The 13,270-nt window shown below is 39.2% G+C and overlaps 2 protein-coding genes across 2 annotated transcripts; one reads left to right on the top strand and one right to left on the bottom strand.

Moving 5' to 3' along the window:
• Positions 1-2,052: 2,052 nt before the first annotated feature.
• Positions 2,053-6,447, bottom strand: LOC145784488 (testis-specific serine/threonine-protein kinase 6-like). Its single transcript, XM_082596315.1, has 2 exons — positions 6,131-6,447; positions 2,053-4,661 (listed from the first exon to the last, which is right to left on the bottom strand). The coding sequence occupies exons 1-2, from the start codon at positions 6,353-6,355 to the stop codon at positions 3,888-3,890; spliced, it is 999 nt and encodes a 332-aa protein (XP_082452441.1). The 5' UTR covers positions 6,356-6,447; the 3' UTR covers positions 2,053-3,887.
• A 157-nt stretch (positions 6,448-6,604) lies between these two features.
• Positions 6,605-10,187, top strand: LOC145784313 (testis-specific serine/threonine-protein kinase 1-like). Its single transcript, XM_082596108.1, has 2 exons — positions 6,605-7,572; positions 9,970-10,187. Exons 1-2 carry the CDS (start codon positions 6,708-6,710, stop codon positions 10,017-10,019), a joined length of 915 nt encoding a protein of 304 aa, XP_082452234.1. The 5' UTR covers positions 6,605-6,707; the 3' UTR covers positions 10,020-10,187.
• The last annotated feature ends 3,083 nt before the right edge of the window (positions 10,188-13,270 follow it).

The following is a 13,270-nucleotide window of genomic DNA, read 5'->3' as shown; positions in this document are numbered from 1 at the left end:
CAGGCTCATGTGGGATTGTGAATTAGTTTTAGAGAAAGTTGATTGCACGTTTATACACAGTCAGAGATTATTCTCTAAGTATGTAACTTTTAGAACACGAGGCAGTTGCTTTTTTGCTGTGTTTTAGTTTTATCCTCTGATTAGTTTGTTTTATTTTTGTGCGAAAACGTAAAATAGTATAGCCTACTCGTCGTTGCAGTTTTGGAATTATCACCAAGAATTATCCCTTATCCCTGATCTATCACCAAGGAATTATCCCTGATCCAACAGAAATTTCAAAATCGGAAATCCCTGTGTAATGGTCAACCTGCCTTTCTCAATAAAGCTCTAAGAGCGTATACCAGCACTTGTAGGAGACTTGGTGGATAAATCCTGCTGTAAGTCTTTACTTCAACGGGATGGCAACTTTCCAAATGCCACCACAGATGACGATTAAGCTAATTGCATTGTTTCCTCAATTTACATTGATTTTATATACTGTAATTGTAGACGTCGCGATAATAGCATCTGGACTGCAAGCCAAACGCGGCCGCCCAAGATGGGGCCTGAAAAGGGTTGCCACTTTGCTTTTTTTAACGCCAAATTTGGTGTTTAATGGATTCTCAGGTTAAAATCTGGCACGGTCGCAACACCTTGAGCTATGGTACTAATCATGCCATTGACAGAATCAGCCCAAAATGCGATATTAGGAAAAGCATCAATATTCGAAAAAGTTTGTTTTTTCAAACCTGATGAGTTGTAATTAGACTACTGTAAAACAGAGCTTTTTACTACTGTAGCCTATTTAGAATGCTAGATGTCGAAATGTCAAGCTCAAAGTAGACTGCAATTTGGCGTTCAAACGTAAAAGACTATCTCCAAGAATCATCGAAGTGATTCTGATCTTTTGACTTTCTCCGAGTTTTCAATGTATTGTCCAGAAGGTGGCAGAAGTGATGTTGAGAAAACTGCTTTCTATGATTAATTGAATGCTGAAGTAATGGCCAAGAATGGGCAGGGCGTCATTGTGGTTGACTTTAATGGCCATGTTGAGAGATTAACCAATTGATTTACTGGTGTTCATGGTGAATTTGGAGGGGTGAAAGAAATCGTGATAGAGATCGCTTGAGTTTGCTGACAGCTTTGATACTGTTGTTGGGAACACATTTTTTAAGAAGGATGTGGAGAAATTAATCTCCTACAAGGAATGCTTTCCTAAAAAATGAAAGGCATTGCTTTGTCTGATGCAAATAAATTATTATTATATATAAAGCACGCGTGAGAAGTGTAATACACAGTTGAAGCATGAACCACGAAGATTGAAGATTTAAACAGGTTAAAGACAACACAAATGACAATGCTTCGAATGATGTGTAAAAAAAACTGGTGGATAGGGTTAACAATGAAAGTATTTGAGGGATAACAGAAGTAGAAAGCATCATTTCTGTCCAGGAAAAGAAAGTAGAAAGACCAAAAAAAGATGGCTAGAGTTGGTGAGAGACGACATCGATGCAAAAACCTGGACAGAATCAACCCTAACAATACGGAAGCAAAGCAAAATGGCTGCAAAATCTAGTGGACCCCTACTAACGGGAAAAAACGCCAGATCTCATCTACTGAAGAAGGAACAAACGGATGATGATGATGTCTACGATATAATCCACGATAACTTTCAATGATCACAGTTATTAAATGTTTCATCTCACATTTACAAATGGAAAAAAGTGCATCGTGGTACGTCCGAGATGAAATACGTCTGGAGGCTCTGATCAGCTTTATTGACAAATGAAGGTTGACCACTTTTTCTGATTGGGCTTAAGTTAAAATTGAACCCCATTGCCACGTTTTCTCTGCACTTGGATTTCCACTAAAGCGTCATCCAGTTCGCCCTTTCTAGCAGTTGATACTAACACGATTGTAATGTTCATATCACGGATTCTTACGCGTAGGCTGTACCACAAGTAGGCTACGTGAATTTCCATATAAATAGGCGTTGCATTGCAAACCTTTAATGATAGCGTTAGTTTAAACTTTTAAACCTATAGTTGTAGCACATCTGCAAAACAGAAGAGCTTAAAAAAGCCGGTTTTATTGTATTAAATAACGTTTATTTTTGTAAAAATCGACAAACAAAGCGTTACAAATATGTTTGGTTTGCGGGTTGTCCCATGAAGCCAAAGCCATCCAATCCATCGGTTGAATAATTATGCATTTTGTTTGCGTTGGCTAAGTTCGACAATTTGAAAACTAAAACTTGACAACGACAGTTTTCTTGCATTTTTTTCAAATATATAATTTTTGATTTTAAACTGTACCAATAAATTGATTGGTTGGTTTTGAATCTTCATCCTCGGAATGACAATGCCTTTGATAGGCTATTCCTGGTAGTTTTTCATACGTGTAGAGGCTTTGAACTATTGAAGCAAGGCCGGTTAGCGAGATTGACGGAATGAAGTTCTTGTCTGTGAATTATTTTATTCACTAGGTGCTGCTCAAAGCAGAGCAGTCCTGAGATGATTTGCTCAAGCGTACACCACGAGAATCAAACTACCGCCTCTTGAATCGGAAGCATAGGCTATAACCACTGAGTTTACAGGGCGAGGGATGATTGTTCAGGAATTAACTGGTAACTTGTGCGATTCACAGGATGAGAAGCTCCGGTCTGTAAGCTTTAAACAAATTATTGAATTTGATAATTAGTAGCCTAATGCTCTTCTGGAAGACTGTACCATTTTATTGTATTCACTTGAATCGTTTTCTTATTCAGTTTTTTTCAACGGACTATTTTGGATGTTATGAGATAGCGAGTTGTTGCAAAGAGATATCATTTTCTTAAAACGGCCAAACAAAGACCCATTCAAATTGGTCCGCCCTTTAGCTCAGTGGTTACAGTCCCGACTCAAGATCACGCGGCGCTAGTTCGGCTCTCAGGATATGCGCTTGAGCAACGCATTTTAGGACTGTTCTCCATTCAGCGGCAGCGAGTGGATGGGATAATTTCCCTCCAACAACACTTCAACAACCGGAAAACTTCACTCTGTCAATCTCGGTAACCGATCCTGCGTCAAAAGCCTTCACAAGTAGACTACCTATGCGAAACTACCAGGAATAACTAATCAAGGCTTTGTCAGTCCGAGGGTAAAGATTCCAAACCAACCAATCAAATTTAACTCAGTGGATAGACACCCAATTTTGTGAATGATCAAACGACAGAACCAAGCAGAGCTGGTTTAAATGTCAGAGTGTGTGCTTGAGCAAACGCACTTCAAGGACAATTCTCCATTCAGTTAGGAGGATACTTTTATGACCACAAGAAACGAAAACTTCACTCTGCTAGTTTCGGCTGCCGGACCTACGTCAATGGTTTAAAGTTTTCTGCATGTAAACAAAACTTCCATGATAAGATTTCGGAGATGGCTTTCTCACAGAGAATAAAAATTTTTCTCTAAATCAATCATTTTTTTCTCTCATGCAATGTGAAGATTATGGTTTACCGCATTGCATTCTTATGGTAGGCTACTCATTGAAGAGTTGCAACCAAATAATGTTACGTCAAACCTTTGACTACAAAATTTAGTGGTTTGAAGTTAGTTGTTTCCTAATAAGTTCCTTAGTAAGCAGGCCCGGATTTAGAGGGGGCAGAGGGGCAGTTGCCCCGGGCCCCCCGACTTTTGAAGGGCCCCTATGTGAAAAAAATGTGATTTTGTGTTATTTTATTCCTTTTGACCTTTAAAGTTTCTGCAAAATACTGTGCAGTACTGGACTGATGCTACTGTAGACGTAGAGATGGGTTTTACACGCCGTAGGCGCAAAAAATTTTTTTGCACGGGGGCCCCCCGATCTAAAAGTGCCCCGGGCCCCCCATCAGCTAAATCCGGCCCTGTTAGTAAGTGTACAACAGGTAGGCTTCACTTAATTTTATTCCTTGTCGTCAGAGACGGCAGGCTATTGCGTATTCTCGACATGACAGAGGGAGTGTTGGAAGACCGAATAATGTCTCTGCGCAATAAACCGGCTCGCAAATCTGAATGTTCAAGTTTCATCTTGATTGGCTTGTTTGGCGTGATTGGTCCAAGCTCAGGGTTAACCCAGTTAAATTTAGTTATTTCCAACATGCTAGCCCTACGAGTGCTGTTCACCGTCAGCAAGGCTCTAATCAGGTCTTGGCAGGATCTTGATGTCTTTGGGTATAGAGGAAATACCAACATTTGCGTATGAGCCTTTGCTATTCTTTTTACACTTCCAAGGTCGTTTCCTTCCCCGAACGGCATTCCTCCAATTACCATCTTGTAGAGGACGACACCAAGAGACCAAACATCGGTCTTGTAAGGTTCGTAAGGGGTTCGCAGAAGGATTTCAGGGGCACAATACCCAAGCGAACCACAAAACGTTGTGCTCTGTTCATCCACAAGCCCGTTACGCTTTTCAACGATTTTGGAAAAACCGAAATCGCATAATTTGATATCATCATTGTCGTCAATTAATATGTTTTCAACTTTTAAGTCGCGATGTGCCACCTTACGGCTATGTAAATATTCCAACGCGGACGCTAGTTGTCGGAACCACTTTCGAGCTTGTTCTTCCGGAATAAACGAACGGAGTTCTATTTGACCTCGTAAATTTGTTCGGGCATGGTCCATTACTATAAAAACTTTGTGCTCTGTTTGAGCAATTTTCCGCACCTGCAAAATATATGATGAAACACATGAGATTGATTGTTTAATGGATTGCTTCAAACATTGCCCCGTAGGGCTTCAATCAGTGTTTTCTTTTTGTTGGTAACATCTAGTTTTTTCTATCATTTTAAATTTCTTAACGTTCCTTGTGAAATAATAATTGATTTTGTCTCCTGTCGCGAATTTTCATTTTAAAACTTTTATAGATAAAAGAATTAAAAAACACTACAAAATACCGGTAGGCGCTATCCTACAGTTAACAACATGGCTTTTTGAAACAAAAATATTTCCATTTTCCAATTTTCTAAATATTTTCTTGTGTTTAGGCTATGATGCAAAATTACGTTTGTAACTGCAAGTTTGTAACTATAGGTTTGTAACTCGGCAGCAGTGTCGGCAGCAGTGGCCGAGTGTCGGCAGCAGTGGCCGAGTGGTTAGCGCGTTGGGCTCGCAGTCGAGAGCCTGCATGTTCGACTCCAGCCACCCGCACTTTCTGTTGTTTCTCTGGGCAAGAAACTTTACGATAATTGCCTCTACCCAGTGATCGATTTCGAGTAATGGGTAGTACCAAATTTAAGTCATAAATAGAGTAGACAACTGGAAATAGACATTGCAGTCGGCTGCAGCGTGGGTCAGGTGTACGTCGGAAGGCGTACACCGATGCATAGCGCTCAAGTCCGCTTTCCCGCAATGCAGGATAAAGATAAACAAACAAACAAAAAAAACTATAGGTTTGTAACATTTGTACAATAGGCTAATTTAGGTCGCTATGTCTCAATAAGATTTTATGTTGCAAAGGCTACGCTAATAGTGCAATACTTTACGTTGATATACAATTGAAAGTATAATAATTGTTGAGTTGTAGAACTTTTAAGTCTCATTTTGTGGAAACTGAGTTATCACCAGAAGTATGCTGTATGATTTTCAATGTCTAACCCCGCGTAAAATTTCATGTAAAAAAGGCTTAGTTATAAGTTATAACAAACGCTGGTGCTTGTATAGAAACAAAAGATTAATAACGTTGAAAGAAGTTTAACTTGCTTTATCTCAAAAGTCGCATTTTGGGCAAGTCGTTCTTCAACTCAGATCTTCAATAAATCTGGGCTTAATTTCAACAAAAAAAGCACTGTCAAATTTTAACAAAATTGTGCACACTCGAACAGTTACAATTTAACTATCTGGAATTTTGCTCAAACAATAAATGCTGCCGCATTAAATGCTATAAAAAGTGCTCAATGCCAAGCAAAAAAGCCAAGTAGAGCAAATTACATCAAACTCAACTACTAATTTTTAATAAGGTTAGCCTAAATTACATCAAATTCAACTACTAATTTCTAATAGGGTAATTAGAAATTAGCAGCTGAATTTGATGTAATTTAGCTCTATATTTCACAAAGCTAGTTCTTCATAAACAATCATATTTTCTTCATTTGCTGCTCTTGTTTGTCAGCTTGACAAGCATGATGATATCTTACCGGAATTATATTAGGGTGAGACAGACTCTGTATGTTTGTCAACTCTCGAGGAAGAAATCTTGTTTTAAAACTTCCGCAAGTATTCTGCAGATTGATGATTTTGACCGCTACGACTTCGGCATTGCTAATCTGCAACCCGTTGTGTATAGTGGAAAAAGAACCATGATTTATACGATTTCCAAGTAAAAAGCCTAGTCGCCGCAGAAAAGTTGAATCAGATAGCATAGCAGCCCTTAATGTACCAGGATAATAGGCTTAAAAAGCTCACCAGCGTCAGGTTATTGGCCACGGCATTTTTACAGCTTGTTTTGACATGTCTTCTGAGACACATACCTCATTATAATTTTTTAGAGTTTTAACCAAATCTACTCATTGTGACATCATAAATTTAATTATTTGGCATGAAAAAAGCACAAATAAGTTTTTATTTGTAACAAAGCTGGTTCATACAAAACAATTACACATTTTTAATCCAGTGCTTCACGTAAATTTTGGGAATGTTTTAGTGAAGCCAGTGATAGTCATGAAATTGGAAAATAAATGGCAATGCTAATGACCCTTTTAGCAAAGAAGGGCTATGGGTAAAATCAAAGCCCTCTTTTCAGGTGATGATACAACTAGTTTACAGAAAAAAGGATATTGTGTGATCGGGGAATTGGGTGAAGGGACCTATTCAAAAGTTAAACACGCAACATGGCAAAAACCTGGAGAATCTTCACAAGTTAAAGTCGCTCTGAAAATCATCAACAAAAAGACGGCACCAAAGGATTTTTTAGAGAAGTTTTTACCTCGAGAAATTGAAATAATGAAAAAAGTAAAACATCCGAATTTAATTCGTTTGTACGAACTTTTTCAGATTTCTAACAAATTATATTTCACTCTTGAATGGGGTGGTCATGGCGATCTCTTGCAGTATATTCGTTTACGGGGTCCTGTGCCTGAAGCTGAATCAAGAAGATTTTTTCAGGAGTTGTGCTCTGGAGTAGAATATATGCATTCATGTAACATTATACATCGAGATTTAAAATGTGAAAATGTTCTGCTCAGCAAAAAAAACTCCATAAAAATCGCCGACTTTGGCTTTGCCCGTGTGATTGCTCCTGATGAACTCAGCAAAACATATTGTGGAAGTGCAGCGTATGCTGCTCCAGAATTATTGCAGGGAGTTCCATATAGAGGTTGTATTGCCGACATATGGAGTCTTGGAGTAATTCTTTACATTATGGCTTGTTCTTCTATGCCTTTTCGTGATGCCAACATAAAGACTTTGATAAAAGACCAAAAAGAACCCTTGCACATACCAAGCAGACTAGCTTCATCTTTTAACGCCGTTCTCAAAGAGTTACTGTGTAAAATTCTTTGCTTCGATCTTGCCAAAAGATATGCGATGCCGGAGATAAAGAATAGTCAGTGGTACAATGGTCCAGGAAGCTCCAATCTTAGTAAGTCAAAGTAGCTAGTATAAAACGTCATTAAAACAAGTAGTGAAGAATTACTTAGACGTAGTTGTTGGAAACAAGTCACAAAGTATTACCAGACTAGGTCATCCTACTGTAAACTTGTGAGAAGCTGTAGGCAGTGGCGTACGTAGACTAGTAGAGGGTCATTGGGCTATGCTCCCTGGCCATTTTTTTTTTAAATATTGAGGTTGTGTAGTAAGAAGACTTTGTTTAAGAATGGTGTAGGCTGGGATGCTCCTTCTTCGTTCTAGATGCTCAGAGAGCCGTACTTGTTTTAAAGTTATCATTTCCGTCAATAGTGAAATGCTTGATGAGCTAAATCTTCGGTTTATGCTTTGATTAGCTAATGATACAGCTTGTCAACTTAGTTTGCAAAATACTGAAAAGTTTGGGTGTTCATCAGGACAATTATCGTTTCTAGCAGAGTTTCTAACCTGTTTGTTGTTGCTTTTACTTTTAACAGATGAACGTTGCAACTAGTGCTAAAAACGGTTAATTGCAAAGCGAATTATTAACGATAGGTTACCAACATGCGCAGCCGCATGTTATAGGCTAAGACAGGGGTGTGCAACGTGCGGCCCGCGGGCCAAATGCGGCCCGCGAAGAAAAATTATGTGGCCCGCGAAGATGTGCCAATTTTGAATTGTGTGCGGCCCGCGAAACGTGTTTATAATTCAGTTTAGTCTGGTACGTGTGAACAATTCATTGTGGAGTGGATTATTGTAGATTTCGCACCTTCTGTTAACCATTTTAGAAGTCTCCCACCGGCCACCGCTAATCCATTGTATTTAATTATTTGGAACGTCAAAATGTATGGTCACATAAAAGGCATTATGAACAAAGTACGACTTTGGAAAGCTCACGTACAGACAGGAAATCTTTTCCACTTTCAAACTTTAAGAGACTATGGAATGCATCCTGAGAAGAAAACTGAATTTGCTGACTAACTTGAAAAATTGTTGTATGAATTTTTGGCTCGTTTCAAGGACTTCAAATCTCATGAACATTTGTTTGGTATATTCGCTTCGCCATTCAACACAGACATTAACAAAGTACCAGAAGATATAACTTGAACTAATTGATCTTCAAGAGAAAACGGATTTGAAAGCAAACTATTTAGAAATGAATCTTGGCGATTTTTACCGAAAACATTTCAACTAAGATGACTTTCCACATTTGAAAAATCCATGGCTTCCAAAATGGCACTTTTTGGCTCAACGTATTTGTGCGAACATTTTTTTCTAAAACGGGCGTCATGAAATCTCCCTATTGATCGGTACTGACAGACGAACACTTGGAAAATAGACTTCGAATTGCGATCACTTCCATTAAAGTAAATTTGGAAAAAGCCGTCGGGAAAAGAAGCCAGCTGCAAACGTCTCACTGAGCTCGTTTAAAGACGGTGTGACAACAAATTTGAATAGCAGTTTTCTTCAGAAATTTATGCGTTCTAACTTATTATTTCTGGAAGGAGATAACCCCTAATATAAGAATAACATGAATAACAAAAAAACTACTTTTTTGTGCCTGCAACTACTAGAAATCATATGTTAAATAAACGTGCGGCCCGCGGTTTCACCCAGTTATTCATATCTGGCCCTCCTGTAACAAAGGTTGCACACCCCTGGGCTAAGATATTAATGTTAGGCCTACTCTTTGTTAAAAAATGTCAAGTTAAATGGAATCTCCCCTCCCTGTTGCAAAATCCTGCGTATGCCACTGGCTGTAGGCTAGCATAAATTACCCAAAGAAATAAAAAGTTTTGAAATAATATAATTTAGGTGAAGAAGTGATTTTCTTGAATCATAAACAGATACAGCCTAGCAACCAGCACACAGCATTTAACATAACACAATAAAGCGAAAATAAATTATGAACGTTGTCGGCCATACGGCTAACATAAGAGCTAAGGACTAACATGTGTATGATCAAAACGTTTGTAATTTATAGCTCCTCTTCACTTTATTGTATTACGTTGAATGCCTTGTGGTTGCTACGTGGTATCTGTCTATGGTTTTTGAAATAACTTGATCATTTTCCCTTTCCGTTAGTTTAAAAGGTGTCGCTTTGAGGTATATCCTTGCAGGGGTGGGGATACTATTGGTATCGGCCCAAACTATTATCATAACAGGAGAGACGCTATTCAATAGCTTTTAGTGTTTTAAGTTACAGTTTAAACATAAAAACTTAGTTGTAAGTGTTGTTGTTGTTGTTGCCTCTCCATTAGTAGCTGTGTCTGTAGCCTACCTCACCTCATATCCTTTGGAATTTATGCAATGTGCAATTATGCAATGTAATATCTTTGATTTTCTTTTTAGCATAGCTTACAAACACAATATTTTTGTTACAATCCAACTCTGAACATTTGTGTTTAATTAGGTGTTGGCAAAAGGTCAATAGAAGAAGCAGGCTCAAGCTCAAAAAACTAACGGGAGGTTCTGCTGGTTCTATCAACCTTTCCAAGCTTTATGATGTTGGTTCTGATCTTGGTCGGATGATTCATGAAATATTCGCAAAAGTTGCATTTTCTATTATCCCCCAAGATGACTATTTTGTTTCAACATTAAATCTGTTTTGATAAACCAGTTGATCCACTACTGACTGTTTTTACAAACGTGGAAACAATGTAAAAATGACGGATTTTGCTGTCTGGGTTGCGTCCAGGGATATCTATCCCCTTTAGATATCCCTGGTTGCGCCAACAATATCCGTATTCCTATGTAGGCCAAACGGTTTTGTCAGTTAACGAAAATAAGCTGCTATTTTTTTAATTCTAAAATTTACTTTAAGCAGAAATTCCATAATGTTCTACACAATTTATTTATTTATTATTATTTTTTATTTGCGTCAGAAAAAGCTGTCCATATCCAAAACAAAACAACGAAATAATACACAAACTTCAAATGCACAAAGGTTACAGAGAGCCACTTTGGATGTCGTCAGTTTAAGAGTTTACTAAATATCTACTGTTATAAATTTACATACAATGAGCGTTGAAAGAGTTAAAAGTATTCAGAACGATAAAAACAATCAGATTGACATCAAATCAAATTGACATCAAGGTATGATGAACTACCATATCGGCCAAGTTAAAATTGATATGACTGAATTTCTATAAAAATTTATCAGATTATCTAAAATATACCAAAGGCAAGACACAACCATACAACAGGATTAGGCATTATAACAAAATATTTACGAATAGTTTTAGAAATTTGTTATATAGTCAGGTTCACTATATATCAAAAAAAGAGTTTCGTTCAAACTTTTTGGAGATTAAAAAACCTATACATTTTCGGAAAGCTTAGACCATGAGGAATCCGAAAAACGTTGATTACATTTGCAGAGATGTCCCCATGGCCGCCATTTTGAAGTTTCAAAATGGCCGCCGCAAAAGATATATTTTGATATATCTTGGCTCCTAATAAACTTAGAAACTTTATCAAACATGCTAATTCTATGTTTTAAGGGTCAAGAAATCCATTAGAAGCATACCTAGATACCTATTGATAACCACTTTGCAATTATCCGCCATATTGGTTTTCAAAATGGCCGCCGAAATTATATTTCGTTACATCTAGTTGAGATATAAACTTCATTCAACATGCTAGTGCTTAGCTATGTTGACTAAGGAATTCATTAGAAGCAAGCCTGCACGCCACTGTCATAATATTTTGGACAAACAAAAAACAATTCAATTTTCCAACAGCTGTCCTGAGTCTTATTTCCAGCATTACAGTCAACATCATTTTCGCCGTCTGTCCCACACAGGCACAAGTTGGTGCAGGTCAAGTTGTTCCTTCGACACGAACATTTCTGGGTTGAGCAGTTGGTTTTGCATTAGCATCGGTCTAGGTGAATAATGGCTTGTGGTGCAGGTAGAATCTTTGTGGTGATATGGGTGAAATCCCACTTTCACGCATATGGTAGCCATGCCGAAGTGGATCAAGGAGCTGTTGCCACATGACAGTGGCTTGGCACCAGACACGACTCTGAACTCGCACTCGCACCTTCAACGTGCTCCTCTAATGCACCAATTGTTGGAGGCAAGTTTTGATTCTCCGCCAAGTTCTTGCAAAACAGGTGCCATCTTAGTTCTGGAATGTTGTTTATGTGGACACTGGACACCCTTCGGGCAGTACATCGTGCAGACAAAGTTGGCCAGCGTTTCTTTCACATTCTGAGATAGTGTGCTCTCCTCAGGTAACCGTATTAGTGCACTGATTGTTTCCATTCCTGCCTTCAAGTACTGTTGGAACCACTTGGTTTTATCCAGTCCTAAAAATCGGCGAACATTATCATCTCCACTGAAAGTATGGAATACGGGTAATGCTTTCGCCTTCTCTTGTCCTAGAGCGCTCCATATTGGTGCGATCACCAGAGTTAGTCGTAGTTGGCAACAGCAAGGACAAGAACGTCTGTGTCCAGACTGAAGAAGACTAACTGTGCACCAGGACTCCGCTGTGATGCTGATGCTGCGAGGCAGATCATCAAGGTGTCAGCTTCTTCGTGATTGTTCTCTTCAAACGTGATGTTCCGATTGCTTCTGGTGTGGCCTGACGCTAAAGTTATCACCAGCTTTGGAGAATGCTTGTTGTATCCGATTACTTCTTTAGCAAGATACTGTGACCAATCAGCTTTCGTTTGGTTATGGGACAGAAATCTACTCAGTGGTATGTGCTTGATCCTGGTGTCATCCATGATTTGGTATTGCACGAGATCTTTGTCTTTTCGTCGTCTTGCTCTAGTTTTCTGTTTCATAAAGTCAGACTTGTACGTGTCGAACACCACAATAATCTCGTCAAACTCTGCTGTCAACGTCATGAGCTTGTTATTGAAGTGTTGGCTAAGATCTTTGACTGTCGTGATGGTTCCCATATTCTTTGTCATCTTCTGGACGACCACCATGCTATCGACAATGGCAATTTTCTGACTCATGTGCGATGCCGATGGTAACAGTTCTGTAATAGCAGTGTCAACTGTCTGTCCACCCGATGCTGATTCATGCGCATCATGCTCTGTTCCATCAGTTTCAACCAGATGCTGCAGGCAATGGGTGAGCTTTGATGTATCAGTGCTTGGTAGAACTGATCCATCTGGAGCGAATAGTGCTCTCGGTATGAGAGTGAACTCATTGTTACCGATAGCGTTCTTCTGGTCAATGTCCCGACTTGATCTGGATAGGACCATGAAGCGCCCGTGGAGATCTTTTGTTTCTTTCAGACCGACCGACTGGTCACAAACCTTGACTGCTTGCTTCTTGTTTCTTGACATGTACATGAGGTTATTCTGCTTCTTAACTGGCGCCCATAAGCTGACATCACCATTAATGCCCTGTGGCGAGTGGAAACACCACAAGAGGAAGCAATCTCTGGAGATATCACCCCAGAGGAATTCGCCACCGCCTTCCGCCTAGTGAAACCACACAAGTCTCCAGGGCAGATAAGATCTGCCCTGAGCTTGTGCTCCAAGCTGGCCATGCCCTAAAGTCCTGGTTACGTAGATTCCTCTCTTCCTGCCTGCACCACCTTACAATCCCAAAAATCTGGAGAAGAGCTTTAGTAGTTGCGATCCCTAAGCCTCACAAGCCACCAGAGGACCCAAGGAGTTATCGTCCGATATCCCTCCTCTGTGTTCCTTTCAAGATCCTCGAAAGACTGATCTACGCACGCGTCAACCC

The sequence above is a fragment of the Aplidium turbinatum genome, chromosome 15 (assembly GCF_918807975.1).
Source record: "Aplidium turbinatum chromosome 15, kaAplTurb1.1, whole genome shotgun sequence".
Taxonomy (NCBI): Eukaryota; Metazoa; Chordata; class Ascidiacea; order Aplousobranchia; family Polyclinidae; genus Aplidium; species Aplidium turbinatum.
Note: the sequence above shows the minus strand (reverse complement) of the source record. Positions and strands in the feature narration are given on the sequence as shown.

What these genes read in the sequence shown, in the direction of transcription:
- LOC145784488 (XM_082596315.1), bottom strand. Translation starts at nt 6,355, where the DNA reads ATGCTATCTGATTCAACTTTTCTGCGGCGACTAGGCTTTTTACTTGGA. An exon ending in CTCACCCTAATATAATTCCG is followed by an intron (nt 4,662 to 6,130) that starts GTAAGATATCAT and finishes TATATTTTGCAG; the next exon opens with GTGCGGAAAATTGCTCAAAC.
- LOC145784313 (XM_082596108.1), top strand. Translation starts at nt 6,708, where the DNA reads ATGGGTAAAATCAAAGCCCTCTTTTCAGGTGATGATACAACTAGTTTA. An exon ending in TCCAGGAAGCTCCAATCTTA is followed by an intron (nt 7,573 to 9,969) that starts GTAAGTCAAAGT and finishes GTGTTTAATTAG; the next exon opens with GTGTTGGCAAAAGGTCAATA.